Here is a 23,584-nt window from a genome sequence, read left to right as displayed (position 1 = left end):
ACGACTTATTCACGGACCAGGGTGGCTTTTAACGGGCAGCCGCAGCACGCACCCATCAAAAACTGGTTTTGGCCCGAATTCAGCACAAGCTAGGAGCTATCAGGGCTGGCTGTCGCCGTCCTCCCGCGCTGCGGTGCTGGCAGCAGGCCTGTCACACCGCGGCCCTGCCGCCCTGCCTCCCCGCTGAGCCCACGGCGGACTACCACACCCACAATGCCCCGCGGGGCTCCCTCCGGCCCCGCCCCGCTTACTCGTCTTTCATTGGCTGCCGCCACTGAGGGAGGAGGGGCCCCCTCTGGGCTTGAGCCACTCCGCGCGCGGGGCTGCCCGGTGCCGCGCCGGGGTGGGCAGTGCTCAGGCGCCGCGCAGGGCCGCCCGCCCGCCCGCCGCGATCCGCCGGGCCGGTGTCATTGCCGAAGGGGACGATGTCTCACTGCAGCCGCGCCGCCGCCCGCCTCCTGGGCCGCTTCCTCCGCCGTGAGTACCAAGCACGCCGGCACCCCCTCCGCGCCGGGCTGCGGGGCCCTCCTCGCTGCCTGGCAACGGCTCTCCGCCGCGGCCTGCTCCCCCCTCGCCGCCCCTCCGCTGTAGGCCGCGGGGCCTGAGAGGGCGGCCCGCCGCCGGGGCCCGGCCGCCTCCGCCTGCCACGGGAGGGGAAGGGGCCGGGCCTGCGTCGGGACAAGGTCACCCGGGGGAGGGGGAGCGTCCCGCTTGTCGCCGGGGGTATCGCCAGGCCTCTGGGCGCGGGGGTGCGGCGAGGAAACACCTCTCCCGGGCCTCGGTCTGTGGGCAGAGCTCGGTCTCCTCAGCCTCAGTGCGGAAGGCCCAAGGCGGGATCAGAGTGCTGTTCTCCGGTGCCGGCAGCCCTTCTTCCAGAGTGTTAGGTGGAGGGAAGACGGAGGCAGGCTTTTCTCGGAGGTGCACGGCAGTGTAGGGCAGGGGGCACACGTAGCTGCAAGGAAAACTGTTTTTAAAAGTGAGGAAAAGTTTACGTGTTGAGGGTGGTCAGCCGCAGGTATGGGGATCCAGAAAAGTTGTTCTCTTCATTATAGCCCCGGAAATACTAAAAACTCGACAAGGCCCAGAGGAAGCTGACAGAGTCGGATCTAGTCACTTCGAGTGGTGGTTTGGACTAGAGCCCTCTTGAGGTCCCTAAATTATTCTGTGATTTCAGCACAAGTTGGTAAAGTTGTTTTTGTTGTCAAGAATAAGATTATTGGCCTTTAATTGTGGAGAACATGAGCAGTCCGAGACTAATACTTCAGCTTGAAAGTTTTTATATGTGTTGTTCTGAAGATCACAATAAAAAATAAAGTGCGCTTTTTTTCTTTTCAGTGTGCTTTTTTCGTGCAGTTAATGCTGCATCCTCTACTGAAATGTGCCTAGGCACAAGAGCAGTTTTTTGGAATCTAAACTGAGGAATTGGTGTATTAATCTTGGTTCTTGCAGCTGAGAGTGCATGGACAAATGTAAACCTACCTCATTTCACTGCACGCAAGGTTTTTTTGTCTCAGTGTGGTGGTAACTTGCAGGTCAGGGTCTACTAACATGATCCCACAACTTTTTAAGCTGGTCTGAGTTGTTCAGTGGCCTACCTGCCATCCCCTCAGGTATCCATTCCTACCTCTTGTCCTCCGTGAGCAGGAGCAGCAAACTGTATTTTCTTACTGTACTGTTGATTTCTGCCAGTCAGCTATTTGAATTGGCTCCCCCGAGTCCGATGAGAATTGGTTCTGATGGAGGGGAACAGATGGGAATGTAGCACCTCCAATTTAGCCTAATTTATACTCCCAGCAAAGCTACTCTTGGGTGCTGTTTTACATGTTAAAAACCCACATTATTCCCTTTACAAATAGCAGTAAGAGATTCAGGGAAGAGTGCTTAAAGTGATTTTGGGAGGTAGAGGGGAAGAAGTGGTCTAAGTGGCTCAAGAAGTGTTCTGTTTGCAACAGTTCATGAAGTTTTTTAAAGAAACTCCTACAAGATGAAATAGTCCTTCATTGGAAACCTTTATTTGTTTGGTTTGATACTCTACAAGAGTCTTTTCAGACTCTTTCAGTCTTTTCAAGACTGCTGAAATCTGAAATTTGGACTTTGTACATACATTTTCAGTAACAAATAATTAACATCCGCTTCTCTTGGTGACTTAAAATCATGAGTTTCTAGTGTGTTCTGTTGCAAAAGAGATGCAGTATCTATTTTTGTTGGTGCATTGCTGAAGCAAACATGCAGGGTGTGTATCTGTAAGGTTCAGTTCAGGAAGTTGTGAAAACATAGTATGAAATATCAATGAATGGTAAGTGCTTGCTCAAAGTTCAGCTCAAAGCACTGTTTGTGTACGGACAGAGTCAAGAAAGACCTATTCTGGTCTATGCCACACTTGGAAGAGAGTGTTTGTAGGCACCTTAACTGTGATTGGAGAGTCAGGATTAGGGTTTTTATGTTCTGGGCGTGTTAGGCTTTGGAGAGCTCTTAGATTAAAAGATTACAGTGAGTTATGTGACTAACCCTGGCAAAGAATTGCTGCAGAAATTATCCAAACTGAAGAATTCGTTAGTTGTTTTTATGTCAACAGTGTGGAGGGAGGAAAGCTCACAAACCTTTAGCTGCACACGTTCTTAGTGGAGTATACCTGGGGAAAAACAGTGTGTTGGCTTACAAGAAATAGTCGATTTGTGCCGAGAAGAACATGCTTGTTTCCTCAAGGGCCTGCAGTTTCACTGAGATGCTTCACTTTGTTTCATCTTCATGAATTCGGGAGAAAGCTTTTCTTTCAAATGCCATCGTGTCTTCCGTGGCCCTCTGTAGCCAGTAATGTCCATTGCAATAAGCGGGGATTTTTGATTGGGAAAGAGGTATGTTGAAAGGACTGAAATTTTTCTGAATGTCATTTCCCATTAGTCCTAGTTTTGTTTTAATGTGGTAGGCGTAGCATGGTCATTGCATCTGTCCTTTACAGCCTGATTAATTTACTTAATTCCTCAGCTCCTCTGCCATGTTCATAGATTGAAGTTTCCATAATTAACAGGAATTTGGCAAGGGAAGGGTGAGAGAAGGGAGGCTGGGGAGTGATACCTAGAAATCCTCTGAGCACATAATCCTCTTAAACAAAGGAGTTAGATATTTTGAGCAATCCCTCAATAGCATGAAAACTTCTTTGTCAATAAGGATCATCTTCTGCTAATGTAACTGATACCTTTAAGGGTGAATTCTGTAGATGGGTTTGGGGAGGGGAGAGAATTATCCAAATGTAATTGTGTGTGTGAATATATACATACGGCCTGATAAGACTAAAACCTAATAAAGAACTAGGATGGGAAACTGCATGTGGAATATTCTTGCTAGTGTCAAACTTGTAGTCAGTAAACTCTGAAATTTGCTGCAGCACTTCGGTCCTTGCCAAACTTTTTTTTAATGTCTATACTCTTCTGTAATGTAAGAAGCTGTCCAGAACTGTTTCTGTTCTGTCCTCTTCAGGCCATGCATTTGTAGGCAGAGGAAGGAGAAAGGAGATGGTCATAAAAATGCAAATTAAACATGTACAAAATATTGAAAGGATTTCTCAGAAACAAACTGAAGGTCCGTAACTGATGGAAAATAAGGGGGGGATATGTGTGTGTGTGTGTGTGTGTGTGTGTAAAGAAAACTTCTTACCATTTTAAGTAGCGCTCTTTGTACCTCAATCCTTCCCTGAGTTTCCCCTGCACTGGCTTCCATTTTCCCCATTTGTATTGGAGCACATATGATTTCTAAGGCTTTCTTCTTTCCTTACATAGGTAATAGAAAGGAAAAGGAGTATCTTCCTTCATCTCCAAGTTCTCTGGCTATTTCAAGGAGTAATAGAGGAAGAATTTCACTTATTACTTTTCAGTCTTCTGGCAATGTAGGTATCTGCTCAGGTCCTTCTAGAAGGGAATCTCTGCTGTTTCACCGTACTTTGTGCTCATTTTATGAGCAACCTCAGATGCTACCTCAGCTTCCAAACTGTATTTTTTTTGTCTGGGATAAATGTGGGTAAGAGGGAGGTACTTTGATTGGATTCCTGCCTGTAGCTCTAGGAAATCTTGCAAGAAGTCCTGAAAATAGTAAGTTTTCAGCTTTGTATAGTTTGAGTGAGGAAGAGATTTAGCCCTTAGTATCTGTACTGTCAGCTGGCTTGCACAACCCAAATAAGCTGTGGGTTGGACTAGATGACCTTTAAAGCTCCCTTCCAACCAAAACTATTCTATGATTCTATGAAATGTAGCTTGGGTTGTATCATTTTAAATGAGATTTGTGCTTGGGAGGTGTTGCTGCACAAGGAGTGCCTGAAAGCTCAGTGTAAACAGTGTTTACATTTGATGTGTGCTTTAAAATACCTTGCAGATGGGTCAGTTTTCTTTTTAACATGTAAATTCATGTTTGGACTTCATGATAAATAATAGGGTATTTTTCTAGAAATGCTTGTTAATTGTAATACACAAGTGAGCTTAAAGCCCTGCTCGAGGCTACAGATGGTGAGTTTTCTTTAAAGAAGTAAATGTAGCTGCCTTTTCCTGTTACTTGAACTGCTTGTTACTGAGTTCTGGGCTCAGCTGGGGCCTTGTTCCCTGGAAATACGACAGTAACTACCAGCAGCATGTGTGTTGGAAGTAACTCTGTCCCTTAGTTTCTAGTAAGGTTTCTTTGCTGTAAAGTAACTGATGTTTTATGTACAGGCTTATACCACTTTGCTAAATTTAGATCTTGCTTTTGAAATCTGTCCTGAGACAGCAGGGTTTTGGTATTTGAGCACTTTTCATAACTACTTGGTTGTCCTGTACAAGGGACTAAAATAGGTTCTTGCCACAGTACGTCTCTCTTTAGCTATGTAGAAGCTAAACTACTGGAAAGCCAAAATAAATGCATCTTGTTATTTGTATAACTTTTTTTTTAAACCACAAACTATGCAAAACAGAACAGGGATGGGGCAGAAATGAAAGATTTGCCTGGGAAAGATTATCCAGTTTCTTATTTTATTTTTAATACTCTTTTCTAAAGGTCTATTACAGGCCTTTGTTGGACACAGTAATGTTACATTAGAACTCTGATTTGACAAAATACAGCATTTCCACTGTGCTTTTGGTAGGGTTTGGATTTGATAAGACTTGTCCTTATACTCTGGGACTTCATCTGGAGCCTGCACCTTTCTAACTTGGCCTGTAATTAGACATGTGCGTTAAAAAAGCATCACCACTGAGTTTGGCTTTTACTGGTTCACGGCTGGAGAGCAAATTTTTTTTTTTTTTTCCTTCCCCCCCTCCTATCTTCTTGAAGCAACATGCATTTACACTCGGGCACCCAAATTTGTTCTAGTAAAAGCAATTGCCTGAACGAGCATGGGAAGCTGTGAAGCAGTACGAGCTAGTGAATGAAGGTCCTGGGTGGAAATTGAGACTTGGATTCTATTTCTGACTCTTACCTGCTGTGAACTTAGGCGTGCCATTTCCATTTTCCACCTGTTTCCTTCTAATCTTATATCTGTCTCAACTATTTAAATTGCCAGCTGTTTGCACCCGGGACTTGCTGTTTGTGCATAGCAAACATATAGCAGAACCTCATATTGACCAATGCCCCTGCTGCTCCTACTGTGCTGATAACTGGGGCAAACTTTTCTGCTTCAGACAGGGCCATGGACAGAAATACAGAGCTGTATCATGTCAGTTTAAAAACCCCCAAAACTCAGATTCATCCAGCCCAGAAAGTGCAAGGTGATTTTTTTTTTTTTTTTAAATTTCTTCAAAAATGTATCGCTTTCCAGACATGCCCATGCTAAGCTGCCTCTCTCTGAAGACAGCAAACGGCTCAAGCCTATAGCCAGGCTTTTTTGAACCAGCTGTGTTTTCTCTGAACCAGGGCTCTTCAGTAATGTAAGAAGCACATACAGTTTTCAAGAGTAAATCCATACAAAGCTTGGAATTTAAACTGTCTTTTAGTTATCAGTGCCTACTTTTTTTTTTTTTGTACTTTGATAGCTTGGAAAATGCTCAAAAGCTTCTTATCCTTGGAAAAAAAAAAATCTATATAGTCAAACCTGAGAATTGACAAACTTAAGCTTTCAAAACCATTTTTTTGCAAGGTTATAAATATCTGAAAATAGGTATGGAACGGACAGCTGAACTGGGACTGTAGAATTGCTTTTATGGCATAGAGAAAGGAGTGACTATTTGTCAATTTTTTTTCTTTTTTTTTTTTTTTTTTTAAATACTGAAGTTCCTGAGTGCATGCTGTGTGCCTGGCAAGCAGCGCTCTCTTGTTTTGCAGGTGGATTTGTCAGTGTTGTAGCACAGACAGTATGTGTAAAACTTAGATTTGAATTAGTGTTGCCTGTTTATTCTTTACCCGTGCAGGCCCATGAGAAGGCTTTCAAAACGTGCACTCCCATACTTGTGGAAGCCCAGACTGTTTTCTGCAAGGCATTGCTGGTGGTAGGTCTTGACTGGAACAGCTTCTTCACAGGGGGATCGTCCTCTGCTTTTCTCAAGGTTGGGTTTCACCCAGTTGTATCCTGTGCCCAAGAGGGATTCCTTGAATGGCTGGGATCAGGTAGACCGATGCCCTGTTCTCCTAACCAGCAGGCCAGCTGTTTCTTTCCTTGTTTTGTCTCTCCTTTGCTGGAGGCAGGCTGCTGTTTGCCAGTTGTGTGTTTGAGTGACTTGGTGTTGCAGCTCAGGTGCAGCCTGCAGGGCATTGCAGCCTTGTCTAGGAAGACTAAGCCATTGGCCAAGCATGAAGACCATACTGTGCTGTCTTCTCTAGCTGTGGCAATTGATCGGCAAGACTTTTTTCTTCCCTTCCACAGACAGCCTTGTAGCCCTATTCATTAAATCTTAGCTTCAGACATATTTTGCCCATTACTGCTTCGTATTTCTCCTTGGCGAAAAAAGTTCTGTAACAGTATTTGTGGATAAAGATGTGATTTAGGTTAAAACCCTGCAGGTCAATAAGTGACATGCACTTTTACCACTTTTCTTACAAGTTTACTGCATGCTAGTCTGTACATTTCTCTTTAAAATCTAGCTGAATTTTACTTTATGTTGGTCTGAAGATGAGGTGCTGCCACAGCTCCTTAGAGAGCGGCAGGAGGTGGTTGGAGTTGAAGTCCTGTGTTTCTGTCAGCACTCTTTAAGAACAGAGTAAGGACTTTAGATTTAGCAATAACACTGATGTCTGTAGGCTTCTTCTGGCATGGTTTTATTTTTATTCTCACTTTTTTTGAATAGACGTAAGGCATAAAAGCAGTGTATCGCTAAAATTTAGTTGGGAGAAGTACTTGTGGAAGAGTCCTATGTAGCTCTGCTAGAAATGTGTATGTACATGGATCTTAAATTTTCTGCACTTTTTTACTACCCCATAGAAATTGTGTTATTACAAGATGTTAATAATGCATCTTAATAAATTCTGTGCATTAGCAGTTCATATAGAAGAATACTTTTTTCCTTTTTTCCACTTAATAGCATTTACTTCCTTCCTAAAAATAGAAAAAAAAAAAAATATCCCTCACTTGTTCAGGCATGCCTGAGTAAGTATGTGGAACAGTCCAGAGACCATGATTCAGAAGCTCTTATTTTTATTTCAACTTCACTTTTTACTTCCTCAAGTCATAAGTGGTAAAGTTTTAAAAGAGCTAAAGAGGTATGTAGTAACATACTGGTGTCAGTTTCTGTATTAGGATTGTACCCTCCCACGTTCACTCAAAGCACAAAATAGAGTTGTCCTGGTTTCGGCTGGGAAAAAGTTAATTTTCTTCTTAGTAGCTGGTACAGTGTGTTTTGGATTTAGTGTGAGAATAATGTTCATAACACACTGATATTTTACTTGTTGCTAAGTAGCGCTTATCTTAAGGACTTTTCAGTTTCCCATGCTCTGCCAGCAAGCAGGTGTGCAAGGAGCTGGGAGGGAGCACGGCCGGGGCAGCTGACCCGAACTAGCCAAAGGGGTATTCCATACCATGGAACGTCATGCCCAGTATATAAACTGGGGGGAGTTGGCTGGGAGGGGCGGATCGCTGCTGGGGCATCGGTCAGCGGGTGGTGAGCAATTGCATTGTGCATCACTTGTCTTTTCTTGGGTTTTATTTCTCTTTTTTTTTTGTTATCTTCCTTTTCATTACTATTATTATGATTATATTATTTTTCTTAGTGGTGTATTTTATTTTTACTTTAGTTATTAAACTGTTCTCATCTCAAACCACAAGTTTTACCTCTTTTTTTTTTTTTTTTTTTTTTCTTTCCTCTCCTCCCCATCCCACCGGGAAGGGGGAGGGGGAAGCGGCTGCGTGGTGCTGAGTTGCCGGCTGGGGTTAAACCACGACAATGGTTTTTATCTACAACACTTTCAGGGAGTAAATCGGTTCTCGTCCCCTCAAAACTCTGGTATTTGAAAAAGCATCTGGCAATGAATATAAGCGGTGCGTGCATCCTTTTCATACCAGAAGACCTCTTTTTCCTCCTCATCTCAAGCTTTCTTGCATGGTAACATTCTGTGCATTTCTTTTTTAATCATTTGATGTCAACATCTTTCCCTTCAGCAGAGATGCAGTCATTCTCCTTGTCTTTTTGATACCAGCATGCACTGTAGTGTTTTTCTGTAGTTGCGTTGTTTTTTTCAGTACCAGAGTTGTGAGTAAAATTTTTTTATCAAACTAAATTGAAAGTGGTTCTAGTGGAATATCTGGAGAGCTGTATTTCCTCACGAGCCCAAGTGCATTTCAAGCAGTGATGCCTAGGCTCCCGTAGCTAGGTGTCTGTTGGAAAGAGGTCTCTTGCTGTATGTCTTGCTTGGCATTAGTTTTCACCTGGGCTGAGGGACCCTTGACCTCTTCAGTATCTCTCATTGTCTAGTATGGACTGTGCTATGCTCACAGGAGGTATAACATAGTATCTACGTTTGTCACTTCGCAGAATTTCTTAGAGGACAGAGACGTGTTCATTTGCAAATGAAAACAGTGGTTAAGATGTTGTTTCTGTCTGTTGTTTGTTGTGAGGAATTCTGATATTAAGTACTCAATATGAGAAATACTTAGCCTGATTCCTAGCAAACTGAGTAATCACAATGCTAGAGTGAACTACAGGTGTTTAATATCTTAGAATGACAAGTACTAAATACAGCTGTCAGAGCTGCTTTTGAAAACATGAGCTACTGGCTCAATTTGTCTTTTGATATAAGCATTAATATATATGCACTTACTCAGTAGGACGTTTTTTGACTTCGAGTCAAACAAAGCAGTGGACTAATGGTTTGTGCTCTCTTTTATTTTTTTTTTTCCTCTAGTGCAACAGAATGGAGTACGACACTGCTCCTACTCGGCATCAAGGAAAAATCTGTATATTAACAAAAATACAAAGGTTATTTGTCAGGGGTTTACAGGCAAACAGGTATGTATATGAACTATTTCTTCTATCACCCTCTCAATACAGAAAGTTAGTTGGCCGAAAAACATAATAACGTATAAGAGGGATTATATACTGGCTTTGTCTGTGTTGATAGGAAGCTGGATTTCATGATCAGGAAGGTCCCTTCAGCACTGTAGTTTTCTTTCTTTGGTCCAAATAGACTTTTTTCCCCCGAAATTCAATAAACTAGATGTTTTTTTTTTCAGTTGTGCACAAGCTTAAAACTTGGTTTTGAGTCATGTCTGTTATATTACTTTTGATTTTTGTTCTTTGTTTTGGTCTTAAGCCTTTTTGTTATATACAACTGAAAGAGTTTCTTTGTAAAGGGAGATTTGCAAAAGACTACACAAACCTTACCATTTTAGAAGTGCATCTTTCACAAATGCCTTTGAATGTCAATGCCTATGAATTAATTTCTGTTTTTATTTCTGGATATTTAGTAATTTTCTCACATTCACTCTTTTACATGTTTGCAAGGGGAGAAGACTGCTTTTGCTAAAACTATCAGCTAGTCATGGATGAGAATGCTAATTTCTTCTATTTCATGTCATCTGCCAGACTTGATGTGGAAAATAAAATGTGGCTGCTGTGTCTGCAGGTGTATTAGCAACACACAACAAAATATCTTTTAGTGTGCAACCACAGTGCTCTGATTTAAAAGAAAAAGCATAGCATATTCTGAATGCATTTAAAACATGTTGATGCACTTTTCAAAATAGCTGATTGTATATATGTAGTGAAAACTTCCCTTCTCATTGTAAATTTAGGTGCCATAAATTGCCTTCAGAATGATAGATAACATCAACTTTTTTTGGTTCATTTTATTTGCTATTACATGCCTTTTAACTTTACTTATTTTCTCTCTCATAGGGCACCTTTCACAGCCAGCAGGCATTGGACTATGGCACCAATCTAGTTGGAGGAACTTCTCCAGGGAAAGGGGGAAAAACTCATCTGGGTCTGCCTGTGTTTAATTCTGTGAAGGAGGTAATTTGCAAAGTGACTGGAGGGCAGACAATTTAATGCTGCTGAAGGGCTCCTTATTTCATTGCTCACACTGAAAAGACAAACATTTGACCCATGAATGTCACTGTGCAAGGAGTGAAATAGAAGCCTTGTAAAAGAGGGAGCATTCGGTGTGGTCAGGCATGAGTTTGGCTTCCACTGTGAAGTTCACAGAGTCTGGATACACTTTATGCATGTAACTAGTTTCTGATTGATTCTGGTGTGTATGATGAATTTTTAGCAAACTATTATCTAAGGGTATTTATGATGGTGTCCCTGGGGCAGATCCTTTCCAGACAGTGCTTAGTTCTCAGTTCCGTAGTTGCTCTGTATGTGTCCCATCTTCAGTGAATTTAACAGTTGCTTTGAGTGTAGTAAATTAATGCATATCCATTTACTTAATTTATGCCTGTGCACGGACATATTTTAAATGGCTAGTTGTCAAATGTTCTCTTCAGCCCCACTAAATACTCGATATCTTTGTTATGTCCATTCTAGGCCAAAGAACAAACTGGTGCTTCTGCCACTGTTATATATGTACCTCCTCCATTTGCTGCAGCTGCGATCAATGAAGCAATTGATGCAGAAATACCCTTAATTGTATGCATTACTGAAGGTATTCCCCAGCAGGACATGGTTCGGGTTAAACACAGACTGCTTCGGCAGGATAAGACTCGACTAGTGGGCCCGAACTGCCCTGGAGTCATCAATGTAAGTGACTTCTGGATTTGCTCCAAGGCTGAACCATTCTTAGTGATGGTTTGAATGTTCCATCTGACTTCTCCCACTCTTTCCTTAGCCTGGAGAATGTAAAATTGGTATCATGCCTGGTCACATTCACAAGAAGGGAAGAATTGGTGAGTTTTTGAATATTTATACATCATCTAAAACTAAAGTTTGGTACTCTAGTGTTCTTATTCATGAGGCTAGTCACATCCTGCCCTGAAGACAGTTGACACGCTGTATAACAGCTTCAGTTAGTACGTGAACTTTGCCATTATCAGTCCTGAAGGCCAAAATCAGTCAGTCTACCATAGCAGGCACTGAGTACTGATGGTAGAGACAAAGCAATTGGAAGTTTCCTTAGGGTAATGTGATTGACTTAGTTTCCTTAACACTCTCCTTTGAGGATACCTCTATTTAGCTTAGCATTTGAGAGCGCTAAGCTTTCCAATGCTATTCCTTCCAACAGCTTGGCTCCTGAGGACTAGGATCCTACACCTATAGTGAGCTCAGTATTATAGCAAAGAAAAGAGATTACAGGCAAGTTTATAAGATAATTTAGAGAGCTATACCATGGTGAGCAGCAGTGACAAATATACCCACTTCTCAGACAGCGGAATTAAGGTCAGAAAAGCAGTGACTTGTTCATAATCATATGTTAGTTACACACCCTGTTGCATGCATGTCTTTTGTCCTGACTATAGAAGTAACAACTTGATTATTTTTGAAATAATGCCGTTCAGGAGCTATAAAGAAAATTCTTCCAAAATATGCATTTGTACTTAAATAGAGCTTCAGAAATATTGTTGCAGACAGCATACGCTGATGTTATCTGTCAACGGGGTAACCAGTTTAACTTCAGCACAGTACCCTTTGCAACGTTAGTGTTTTTTTTGATTAAAAAGTGTGTTTACTGTGGGAAAATCTGTTCAGTGCTCTTAAACTACATGGACTCAGTTTAGCAGTTTTTCTAACGCGAGAAACTGTCTTTGCCACTTAACCACTTCTGACTTGAGAATAAGCTGTACTTAGTGAATGCTGGAGGATGCGTTAACACTTGTGTTACACCTTCAGCTTTCAGAAGTACCTATAAACCTGGAATTGAAAAATCAGATGACTGCAATTATGCCCTTTGTAGATACCATCAAGACATTGCTCTGTGACTGTAAAAGGTAACATCAACCGATGTTGCCCTGAGCTCCCTTCTGAGTCAAAGTTCTGTTAAGATTTTCTAAATATCTACAAGAAATGTCTTCTAGTCACAAGATACTAGAATCTGAATACAAGGCACATCAAGCGCAAAAGAATATTTTAAATCCTGAATCCACTAGCCCCACCATTGCTGGAAATGTTATCAATGGTGATCCAAGGATCAGGGAATAAAAATGTAACTTTGCCATCCTCTCAGTTTTGTCTAACACTATGAACTTTGGTGATATGCTCCCCAGCTTTCTACTACTGTGAGGCGTCCAAGAATCATTTGATAATTTTGGGATGCAAGCTATAAAAATAGCCACAGTCTTTGGACCTTTATCTGTACCTTCTCTGAGGCAATTTGATCTTAATAGTAAACAGGAAGCCCTTTGCAAACATAGCAAGAAAAAAACCTTTGCTAGTAGACATCTGAGCTGTCCAACAGTATGAACAATTGATAAAACTAAAGTTGTTACTCTAGTGGTGTATTTTTTCCTCTGTTCATGAAATATACTTATTATATTCCTTGTTAGATGGCTTGAAGTAGATGGAAGATGATGTCTGTTTTTCATGGAAACCTTCCCACTTGTAGTATTAACAGAAATCTTAGCTTGGAAAAATGAACAAAAAACCCATGCAAATACTTTGCCCCTGATCTAGGCTCTGTATTACCTTCCATCCTGAATTTAAAAATAGGGTTGTGGTCTCTTGTAATATTGCAACGTAAATGCTGAATGTGTATTGTAGAGCAGTGAGCTGCAGCAACAAATACCTTAATAGTGATAACTTGTGTTTGTGCAGCATATTTCTGTTCTGGAGGATCTCCTGTGTGCCTGGCCATACTGGAGATGTGATTAATACAGAATTCTTTTGTTTACTATTGAGCTGCAACTCTGTTTCAAGTTCAGTGCATCAGCTACTTGCATACAAGACAAGAAGTATTTTCTTCTATTTTGTTTTCAGTTTTCTTTCCTGGTAAAACTGTAGCGTGAGGAGTGCTGTCTCAGCCACTATTACTGACTTTCTGGGCAGGTTAAGTCTGTTGACAATTAAGTGTCAAAAAATGCCAACCAAGAAATACTACAGATAGAATCTTATATACAGTTTTCACGTTTTGGCAAGGATAGCTGGAAAACCTAGCATCTCATGTTCAGTTTATTAAGGTGATTTTCATAAATATAAGAACAGCTGCCTCTAGTCGTGCACTTAGCTATGTTAGTGTTAAGTTTATCTCCTTTTCTTTCCTAAAGGTATCGTGTCAAGATCTGGAACCCTGACATATGAAGCTGTTCATCAGACAACACAAGTTGGATTGGGGCAGTCTTTCTGCATTGGTAGGTTTCCTCAGAAACAGCCTATTGCACCTGTACTAATCTGCCTTTTTTTTTTTTTTTTTTTTTTTTTTTTTTGCAAGAAGAAGAATTCCAAAATAATTTCTTTTTGCAAGCATAGAAATTGCTGAATGGCAATTATGTTGAGAAATGAGATCCCCACGTGCTTGCAGAGTATAACACTTCTCTATTATCATTTCCACACCAGATTAATAAAAACCTAAAAACCAGCTTTGAATGGAGAACTGCCAGCAAATATGATATGATGTCATTTGGAAACAGATTTTCCCATGTTTAATGTTATAAAGTGATAGGGCATTCTTAGGCATTTAGTTGGGTATGTTAAGTAAATTCAGTTTTCTTACAGCAGAATTCTAGAGCTGAGGTCTTGGTCCTGCTGTGTCTTGTACAGAGCCTCTGTATAAGGCATAATATTTTGCTTATGGTTTGAAAGGTGATTATTCAGATACCAAAGCTTTCTGTAAATTGTGGGGGAGATCTTTGGAGCAGGCATTTGGCACACTGACTTGGGAAGAGCCTTCAGAGCTGCCCCTCTTATGAGCCTTTGGAAATACTCTTCATGCTGAAATTTACTTCGAAACTTTTATTGTAAATGCAATATCATTATCTTCAGTTAGTCTTTTTTTTGTGGTTTTAATTTTTTTTCAGGGATTGGAGGTGATCCCTTCAATGGAACTAATTTTATTGACTGCCTTGATGTCTTCTTGAAGGATCCTCATACTGAGGGGATCATATTGATTGGGGAAATTGGAGGAAATGCTGAAGAAGATGCAGCAGCATTTTTGAAAGAAAATAATAGTGTAAGTCTTAAACAGCTTGCTTCCAGACACCTTGGTAGTTAGCCAACTCCTTTTGCCATGTCAAGGAAAACTCAGTTCAATCTCTAATCTCTATTTACAAAAAACCCAAACAGTCATACTTTTATTAAAGAGAAAGAGTTGAAATTAAGAGCTTTATCCAGATTAAATCTAACTGGAGAGTAGTGTCAACTTCAGATTTTTAGTCCTGTAATGGTATTTGTAGTGAACATTCTGTTTTTTGTAATATACATGGCTGTGTAGAGAGATGTTTTGAAGTTTCTGATTGCTTCTGGTTTATGATGATTATCAGGACCTCAGACTCTCGGTTCTGTGTTGTCTGAGGTTTCTAGCTGTTTACTATCTTTGCCTGCCTAGCTGATATTTAAAAAAAAAAAAAAAAAAAAAAAATCTGCCATCTGGAATTGCTTTTCATCTCACCCCCCCCATATAACACAGTATCTTTTCTTTCTTCACAGGGTCCAAATGCCAAGCCGGTAGTGTCGTTCATAGCGGGTCTGACCGCTCCTCCAGGCAGGCGGATGGGTCATGCTGGAGCAATCATTGCTGGGGGAAAGGGTGGAGCTAAAGAGAAGATAGCAGCTCTTCAGAGCGCTGGTGTTGTTGTCAGCATGTCTCCTGCTCAGCTAGGTAGCACCATCTACAAGGTTCGTTGCTTGGAAATTGGTATACATACTCAACCAGAGCAAGAAACTACTTTTGAGGGAATACGATTTGGGAGCGCATCTCTCGCCCAGATACTCTGTTGCTCTGAACTTGGTTAAGCCTAAGAACTCTATTGACTGAACAAGGTGCAGTTAATACTTAGATAATATGTGCACGTAGTTTTATGTAATGTTGCCTTTATAAAAAAGTAAACATAGCAAAATAGAGAAGAGATTACATTTTGCTTTCAAGTGTAGCAACTTGTTGAATTGTGTTTTCTGGATGCAAAGAACCTGAATTAATTTAAAATATGAAAACATGTTTATGGAAGTAGGGTATTTGAGGAAGGAAAGCCTTGGCATACAGGTCTATCTATTTTAAGTACTAATTCAGAATTATGGTTCAATGCATATAGCTGAAAAACTTATGTATGGAATAGGATTATTTGCATTTTTGTTAATTCATATCCAAAAAAAGGCATTGCTTCACAGCTAGAGGAAATGCATAATTCAGCTGCGCTAGGTTTTTGGTTTTTTTTTTTTTCCTGTAGTGACTGTATAGTATAGCATCTTCACAGGCTGCTGTGGGATTCTTCCCTTCTTCTGTTGTGTTTTTTTTTCCTATACTAAAATGAAAATCTTTACTACTTTGCTTCCCTGGCTTGAATCCTTTACTGTAAGAATTCTACTGCAGTTCTTCTGCAGAATTAGTGTTTTGCAAGCCTGTTATGCCATGCCTGGGAGCAAATGGTTCCTTGACAGCATTGCAATCTGAGTGCAGTGCACTGACTGCAGCCTAGCACTACTGGTTTTTCATAGCTGGTTTGTTAATGTGAGGTGGGAGAATACTTATTCTCCTTTCCCCTAACTTGCACACATTATGCATTTTATATTTTAATTTTTTTTACTTCCAGTTTTAATTCCTAAAATCAGATTTGCTAAGATGAATACAAAGTAATTTAAAATAAAATAGTAGTAGAAGCATTTTCTTTTTTTACCCACTGGTATGTCTGTGTGCTATTTGCAGGAGTTTGAGAAAAGGAAATTGCTGTAAGAGAAGACACTTTGGAATACGGTCTCCAAAACATCAGTGCAGCACCTGGCCTCCGCTTATCTTTTGTCTGCTAATCTTCAGTTGCCCAAATGACTGACACTGATCTATGAATTTGACTTGGAAGCCATAAACCTCCTGGCTAAATCTGTTTCGATGTCTCCTTGGTTCAGACATTATCACCTCATTGTAAATCACAGCAAATTAATAAATCTACTACTAAATCTGATTCATCTTTTGAATTCCTGAAGCAGAGCCATTTCTTCGATCATCATAAACAAAATAATCTTTTGTAACTTAAGCACTGCCCATTTTTAAGGTAAAGTCGCTTATAGAGCTGCTTTTAAGGATCAAGGCACTGACTTTATGCACATATCACACTTCGCTTTATTTTTAAAAAATCCAGTCTTACTTGTTCGTTGCTGGCAAGTATATTTGTTTGAACAATAGGCCAAAGTTTCCGTCCATTAAACCAAAGCTGCTGGATCTGAAGGAGTTGCTTGTTGATCCACGTAGCTGGATATGCCTCAAGTCCAGACTTTCTTTTCAAGGCTGATGAGCGGTGCACAGTGTAGTCCTCTACTGGCAAGGAATTCTGTTTGTTGTGTGGAGAGATGGAATTTTTATTCACAAAAATGAATCTGATTTCCCATGCAAATATATATTCAAAATTGTCTGTAACTATGAAAATTATTTGGTCTTTAGCTTACATTACCTTAATTTCCTCTTAACTAGGATTGCATTGCTTGTGTGTTCTGAAATCCTAATAACATTGGGACATAATGGAGGAGAATTACTATTCTCTGGAAAAGAATGTGATAAGGTAACTTTCTTGTTAACCACTCCCAGCACTGTAACGGAAAGCCCTTTTTTTACTTTGGAAATAGCCCAAGCACCATGCCTATAAATGAGTGTCACAAGTTTTATCAGAACGGACTAAAACCAAGATTGCTTTCTTTATGTAGAGGACTGAAAGTTCATGTAACCTGGCACTTGTCTAAAGCTAACCTTGTGTTCCATAAATGTGCTGTTACGAAAACTTGTGTCGTTATTTGTTTAAAACTGTTCTTAGTTTCCTTGCTCAAATGCCTGTGGAATTTCTCTTCCTAATGCAAGCAGTAGGCAAGTGTCTCGATACTGCCATTTACAGTTCCTAGAGCTAAGCCCTGACAAAATGCATAGAAGGACAGGTCATATCTCCACTGCGCTGAACGTGTATTAACACGCTTCATATACAGTCGGGCATCAGTCAGATGATATAGGTCTTTGGACACAGAGACCAGATGCTGTATTATTCACCTTGGTATGATTTACTCAAATGAACCTGACGTCCTGTCACTAGACTGCTGAAAGCAGTATTGAGTGGCAAATCATTTGATAAAGCCTATGATGACAGATAGGAATTTTCTTACTAGATCTGCTCAGTTTTCTAGTGGTGCCTGATTTAATGCGGAGCAAAAAGACCGAGCGGTGCCCTTTAACTAGAGAAATACCAGTGCTAACATGTCTGTGTAAGAGTGCAATTCTTCACCAGTGAATGTCAGGATATTGCAGCCTGTCTTCTTTATGAGTCTGCTAATCAGAGTAATTCATCGTAGCAGTGGGCTTCTCCACAACACGTCTTTTGGGATGGGTAATGCTTCTTGATGAAGTGCCTGAATTTCATCATTGCCACCAGTGTTACAACAGATGACCTTCCAGGACAACTGAGGTATAGTAAGTTTCTTGTTAGGGATTGCTCAATGGAAGCTCTTTTAGAGGCACCAGCTACTTTAGAAGACAGCCATAAACTCCAATGACCGTTGTCCCCTGAGAAAGTGTTTCCTTGTATCTTGAAATTTGAGGATGGGCGTACGAATGCGACCTTGATTCTAATGTTTGCAGCATTCATCTGGTGCTGCACCGTAGCAGCTGCCTGGTTCTGTTCAAGCCTGGGCCAGCGGTCTGTACTAGCCTGGAACTGAGCCTCACCTAAGGATGAGGAAGAAACCTGACCTTGTCTGAGAGAAAGGCTTAGTTTTCACAGTTTTCCTCTTGCTGCCTAAAAATGTGCACTTGACAAATATTATCAGAGCCTCTTACGTTGCTAATGAGTGTCTCTTTTTGGAAAATATATTCACATCTGTTTAATACCATATGTACTTGTGAATAAATATTTTGAGTGATCTGGAAAATTGTTCATTTATTTTTTTTTTTTTTAAAGGCAAAAGTTAAGTTAGTGTTGACCCTTAAACATCTTGCTACTTTATAACTTAGTAAGTAGTTTTTATGTGCAAGAGAAACATTGCTAATGTTACTGTTTGAGTTCTCATTAAGTTTTATGAAATAGTCCTTTTTTTCCTTGATCTAGACTTGGCAATGGTGTCCATAAATCACTTGCACTTTTGAGGGATAAATTCTGGATGTTCATTGTGGTCGGGGGAATTCATTGCCATGCTGATTTTATTGAATAAAGAGAAGAGGACGTAGATCCACTTCATGCTTTTTTTCTCTTACGGGGTAGTGTGTGTCTTTGAACAGCACCTAATACTCTCACTAGTAGGTGGTCCTTGAGTTTGATGACGATAATTTTTTTTTGAGGTTGATTAGAGAGGTCTGTCACACCTAATGAATACTGTGCCTTTTGTGTTTTTTAGAATGTGTTCATGCCTGATTTTTTTTCTTCTGTGTTTATGCTGTTTTCCAGGACGAATGTTTTGTTATGTAATATTTTGGGGGAAGACAGTGGTAAGTTACTTTCTGTACCTTTGTACTTAAAGTGATGCTCTGACGTGAGATTCTAGCAAGGGGATTTCTTAAGATTCACTTTATTGGAGCTCACCAGTGAAAACAAAAGAAAACATGGACGCCAATTCATTTGGTCAGATAAGATCTCCTTTGTGCACTGGAGGTGGAGAGGGAAGGAGAGGCTGCTGAAAGATGGCTGGCTCTATACTCCAGTGTCAAGATGTTCTTAAAACTGTATGGGATTATCAAGATGATTAGTGGTGGATTTCTCGATAGCTATTGTCATAGTTTCTGAGGTTCACCACAGTTCTTCAAGCTGTCCCATTTTCTGGATGTGCTACTTTATCTTCTTGCTTACATGCTTCCTTTTGTGATGGATTGCAATTCCACAGGGCCCTAGCACAGTGCTAATTAAAATCAGATCAGTTGGCTGCTGTATTGAGATGATCTAGGTGGCTTTAGTTGATTTGAAGATGCAACTTAATTCTTTGCAGATCAAATGATAGATTTCAAGCTTTAAGGTGAGGAGAGGAGCGCTCACTAATGGGCCTCACCGGTGACAAGTGGATTAGAGGCTGCACTCTGGCAGAAGGCTGCTAATTAGGTGGACTGAAAGTACCTACAGAATCATGTTGTCCTTCAGCCTGGGGCGGTGACTGACCTCCGCTCAGATTCGGGCGCTGGTCGCCAGCAGGTCTGGTGCTTGGAAACCCTGGTAGCAGCCAAGTGAGGGGTGGGGGCAGAGCAAATTGGGCCAGAAAATGCCAGGATCTGAGCCCTGAGAGACATACTAGTGGTTTCGAGAAGAACCTCAGGGGCTAACTTCTGTGCTGATGGCTTCAAAGGGGTGGCCAACTTGTGATGCCCAAAGAATAAGCTCGTAATTGTGTTGAAACTGTGGGATTATTACCTGCACTAACATAATCATTTGCTCAGTTTACTATCACCTTTGCCCTCCCTTTCCCGCTGCCTGTCACTAGTCAGGACTAGATTAAAGCTTTTCGTAAGAGGGGCTACGTGCAAGTCTGATAATACGGGCAAGAGCCTCCCGGTGATTTCTGAAGGTGGCACTGGGAGGAGTTGTGCCGCTGTGGATGCCTGGCAGGCAGCAGATTCAGGGTGTCTTACACAGTGGGCTGTTCCTCCCAGAGTGTCTGTACAGGGCTGTGAGTGCTGAGGCAGCCCCTGGCTTTGTGGTGACTAGAAATAGCTGGTGAAGAAGGGAGAGTCCAGGTTTGACGTTTTCCACAGAAATTGTAACACCAAAACAAAAAAAAAAGTCTTTTGGACATCACCATGTAGTACCCCACTAGCAATTAAATGGGGTTTATCCTCCATGTCTTTGGCCATATTGTTAGATAATTAGTTCTTCTGCATTATTTAATGAGGGGTTAAACTGTATTTCTCTATCAGAGATACATCCCGGCGCTGGGTGGTACACGGTTCTCCTGTAGTTAAGGCGTGTGAGTTGCTATAGGCAGCAGCACATATGGGAATTGCTGTTTAACTTGCATCTAACCTTGGCTCTGCGCAGCCCGAAGCACTGAGGACCCTTCACAGAGGGTTGATTGAGATGGGTGGTAGTGGAAGCTAAGTAAGGTAATTCATGATTAAGAGTAAGTAATGCACTATTCCAAATTTATAGCAATGGCTCATCTGCCTCTCTCCCTCCTTTCCTGCCTGGTCTGTTGCCCTGGTTTCGGCTGGGATAGAGGTAATTTTCTTCTTAGTAGCTGGTATAGTGCTGGGTTTTGGATTTAGTGTGAGAATGATGTTGAAAACACACTGATGGTTTTAGTTGTTGCTAAGTAGTGTTTACACTAAGTCAAGGATTTTTGAGCTTCTCATGCCCTGCCAGCAAGAAGGCTGGAGGGGCACAAGAAGCTGGGAGGGGACACAGCCAGGACAGCTGACCCAAACTGGCCAAATGAATACTCCATACCATATGACATCATGCCCAGTATATAAACTGGGGAGTTGGCCGGGAGGGGCGGATCGCGGCTCAGGAACTAACTGGGCATCGGTCGGCAAGTGGTGAGCAATTGCATGGTGCATCACTTGTTTTGTATATTCTAATTCTTTTAGTATTATTATTGTCATTTTATTATTCTTATAATTGTTTTCCTTCCTTTCTGTCCTATTAAACTGTCTTTATCTCAACCCATGAGTTTGGGTTTGTTTTTTTTCTGATTGTCTCCCCCATCCCGCTCGGTGGGGGGAGTGAGTGAGCGGCTGCGTGGTGCTTGGTTGCCGGCTGGGGTTAAACCACGACATCTGAATGATGAAGCATGGGAGCCCTGTGACTGGATATGTTATGGAGATGATTCATACAGGAATTAAAACCTGATAGGCACCATTTTTAGGGAGAGGTCACTTTGATACATCCCCTTTCCTCATATCTGTGAGAATATGGTTTAGTGTTGAATTGACCTGGAATCAAAGTTTACAATTTTGGAAAATTTCTTGACTCAGAAATGCTGAAACACTTCAATTTTCAAAAGGAAATTGGCAAGTTGTTCCATTTGAATTTGAGATGCAAACAGGATATTTCCCTAAAAGTGGAAATCGGAGAGGTTTGTTCCAGTTAAAAACCTCAGGAAACTTTCTCAGAAGCGCGCTGGGGTTGTGTTTGGTTTTTTTGTTGGGTTTTTTGGCTTGGGGTTTGGGGGTTTTTTTTGGTGGTTCCCGTCTAGGCTTTCTGGCACATGATGTCTTCAGCCTGATATTTGTCAGACCTGTTGAGCATCCATAGCTCACTAGCAGGACTCAGACCCAGACGGTTTGCTGCCACTCAAAGCACCCAAAACCTCTCATTAAAAACTGACTTGCTTTCTGCCACAGTTACGTGATCTCAAAAGAAAAGGAGAGAGATCGCTCTCTGTTTACAGAAACCACATAAATTCATAGAACTGGGAGAAAAAATGTTTTTCTGTCCTATAATCACTAAACCACACACAGCAGTGTTTGTGCTGGGAGTAGGCACAATAGCCTATAACGATGTCTGTGCTGTGCAGATACATAATTAAGGGTCTCTTAAAATCTGTTTTGTTGCTGTAAAAGACAGCACGGCAAATTTATAGTTTTCAGCACATCTGTAATGTTACGAGATAGTTGCTTTAAAAAAAAAAAAAAACAAAAAAACAGCCAGCCTACAAACCTATTTCTTTTAATTTGCAGTTTTGCTCTCTAGGTGGCAGGTTTTGACACTAAAACATGGTTTTGGTTCACGCTCTGAACTCAGGGGCTCAAAATGTGCCGGAGAAATAGAAGATGAAAACAAAAGACTACTACTTTATTCTTTCTGGATGTTATATTGATTTATGAACATATCCTTTTGTGTGAGTTGGAGAGAGGTGGTAAATAACCTCGCTGGTTTTCCTCCCTGTGTTCTCAGTACGCCCATGATGTTGAAATTTCTTCTTGTTTTTCAAGCTGGTATGAGTAATGTTGTCTGAACTGTGTGGCTTTGGCAGTCAAATGGGACCTGCCTTAAAGAAATACCTATCTTCATTTTGAAATGGACAAGAAATGGCTTAGCCTGTTTCTTCAAAGGCTTAGCAATTCTGACTTTTCTTTTTTTTGCTTTTATTCAGTTGCCCAAGGCTGGAGGGTAGAAGAGACGGAGAAGAGGTAGGGCTGTTAGGGAGGAGAGAAATGAATTGTCAGGCCTAAAAGGAATTTTTTTTATTTACAACAGGAAAAAACCAAACCAAAACAAAACCAAACCCAACCAGTGTGTAATAAAAAACCCTGTGAAACAGGGTTGACTCCCTAGAGAGAAGCAGGAGGAGACGGAGCTCCGTGGAGGAAAAGCATCTTCCAGACTGCTGTGTCCCCCAGGCTCTATAGGTGCCCAGGGCAATGGGTGAGCAGTGCCGTTAGGGATTGGACCAGTCCCGCTTCTCTGAGCGCGAGCTGTAGGATGAGACCAGTTTGGTTCAGGGTCTTTGGTGTCAGCCCTTGCATGGAAGAGGCTGCAAGGGGTCTTGTGGGCTAGGAGCGGTGTTTGAGAACCGCTGCTGTGTATGTGGAGACAGATGTGTGCATGCACCTGCATGTAAAAGTGTCTCTGAAGGATTCACAGCCTGAAGGACTGTGTCTTGCTCAAGGTCATCCTCTCCTTTCTTGTTCTGCTTTCAGACTGCAAGTCTTACTATTAACTATAGCTCTAGCTGCAAGGAGGAGAAGCAATAGGCAGGAGATTTAGTCTCCAATCATTTCAGTCATTTAACTGGATATATTTTATTTATCTTTCTGTAGGCAACTGTTACGTTTGTTCAAGACGGGCACTAAATTTTTTTTCTTTCCCACAGTATCGATGAATTGGGAGTAAATCCAGCCGAAGCTTCATAGGTGCCAGCCTAGACTCTGATTCAGCCCTGTCCTGAAACATGGAATTTGGGGCAAGATCCATATCCATCTCCTGAAGTTTAGGCACGTGGCAGAATTGAGTGCTTGGGGAACGCATGTGAGAAACAAGGCAAGGACAGCAGAACCTCTGAAACGGTCACGTAGACACGTTTGAGCATTGATCCACATTTGAGCATTGATCCACGTTTGATCATTGATCTCTACTGATCATTACAGAAACGTAGACACCCAAGGCACACACGTTCACACCTACATGGAGACAGCTACACCAGCAGGACAACTAGGT

The 23,584-nt window shown here is 41.4% G+C and overlaps 1 protein-coding gene across 1 annotated transcript; it reads left to right on the top strand.

The window, feature by feature from the left end:
• Positions 1-405: 405 nt before the first annotated feature.
• Positions 406-18,464, top strand: SUCLG1 (succinate-CoA ligase GDP/ADP-forming subunit alpha). Its single transcript, XM_050896192.1, has 9 exons — positions 406-477; positions 9,292-9,395; positions 10,284-10,400; positions 10,917-11,129; positions 11,218-11,275; positions 13,586-13,669; positions 14,336-14,487; positions 14,964-15,152; positions 16,177-18,464. Exons 1-9 carry the CDS (start codon positions 426-428, stop codon positions 16,201-16,203), a joined length of 996 nt encoding a protein of 331 aa, XP_050752149.1. The 5' UTR covers positions 406-425; the 3' UTR covers positions 16,204-18,464.
• Positions 18,465-23,584: the final 5,120 nt, after the last annotated feature.

This window comes from Gymnogyps californianus, chromosome 4 (assembly GCF_018139145.2).
Source record: "Gymnogyps californianus isolate 813 chromosome 4, ASM1813914v2, whole genome shotgun sequence".
NCBI lineage: Eukaryota > Metazoa > Chordata > Aves > Accipitriformes > Cathartidae > Gymnogyps > Gymnogyps californianus.
Note: the sequence above shows the minus strand (reverse complement) of the source record. Positions and strands in the feature narration are given on the sequence as shown.

Excerpts from the sequence above, each read along its gene's own strand:
- SUCLG1 (XM_050896192.1), top strand. The coding sequence starts at position 426 with ATGTCTCACTGCAGCCGCGCCGCCGCCCGCCTCCTGGGCCGCTTCCTC. Across the intron at positions 14,488-14,963 it reads TTTTGAAAGAAAATAATAGT|GGTCCAAATGCCAAGCCGGT; the intron begins GTAAGTCTTAAA and ends CTTTCTTCACAG. Across the intron at positions 15,153-16,176 it reads TAGGTAGCACCATCTACAAG|GAGTTTGAGAAAAGGAAATT; the intron begins GTTCGTTGCTTG and ends TGCTATTTGCAG.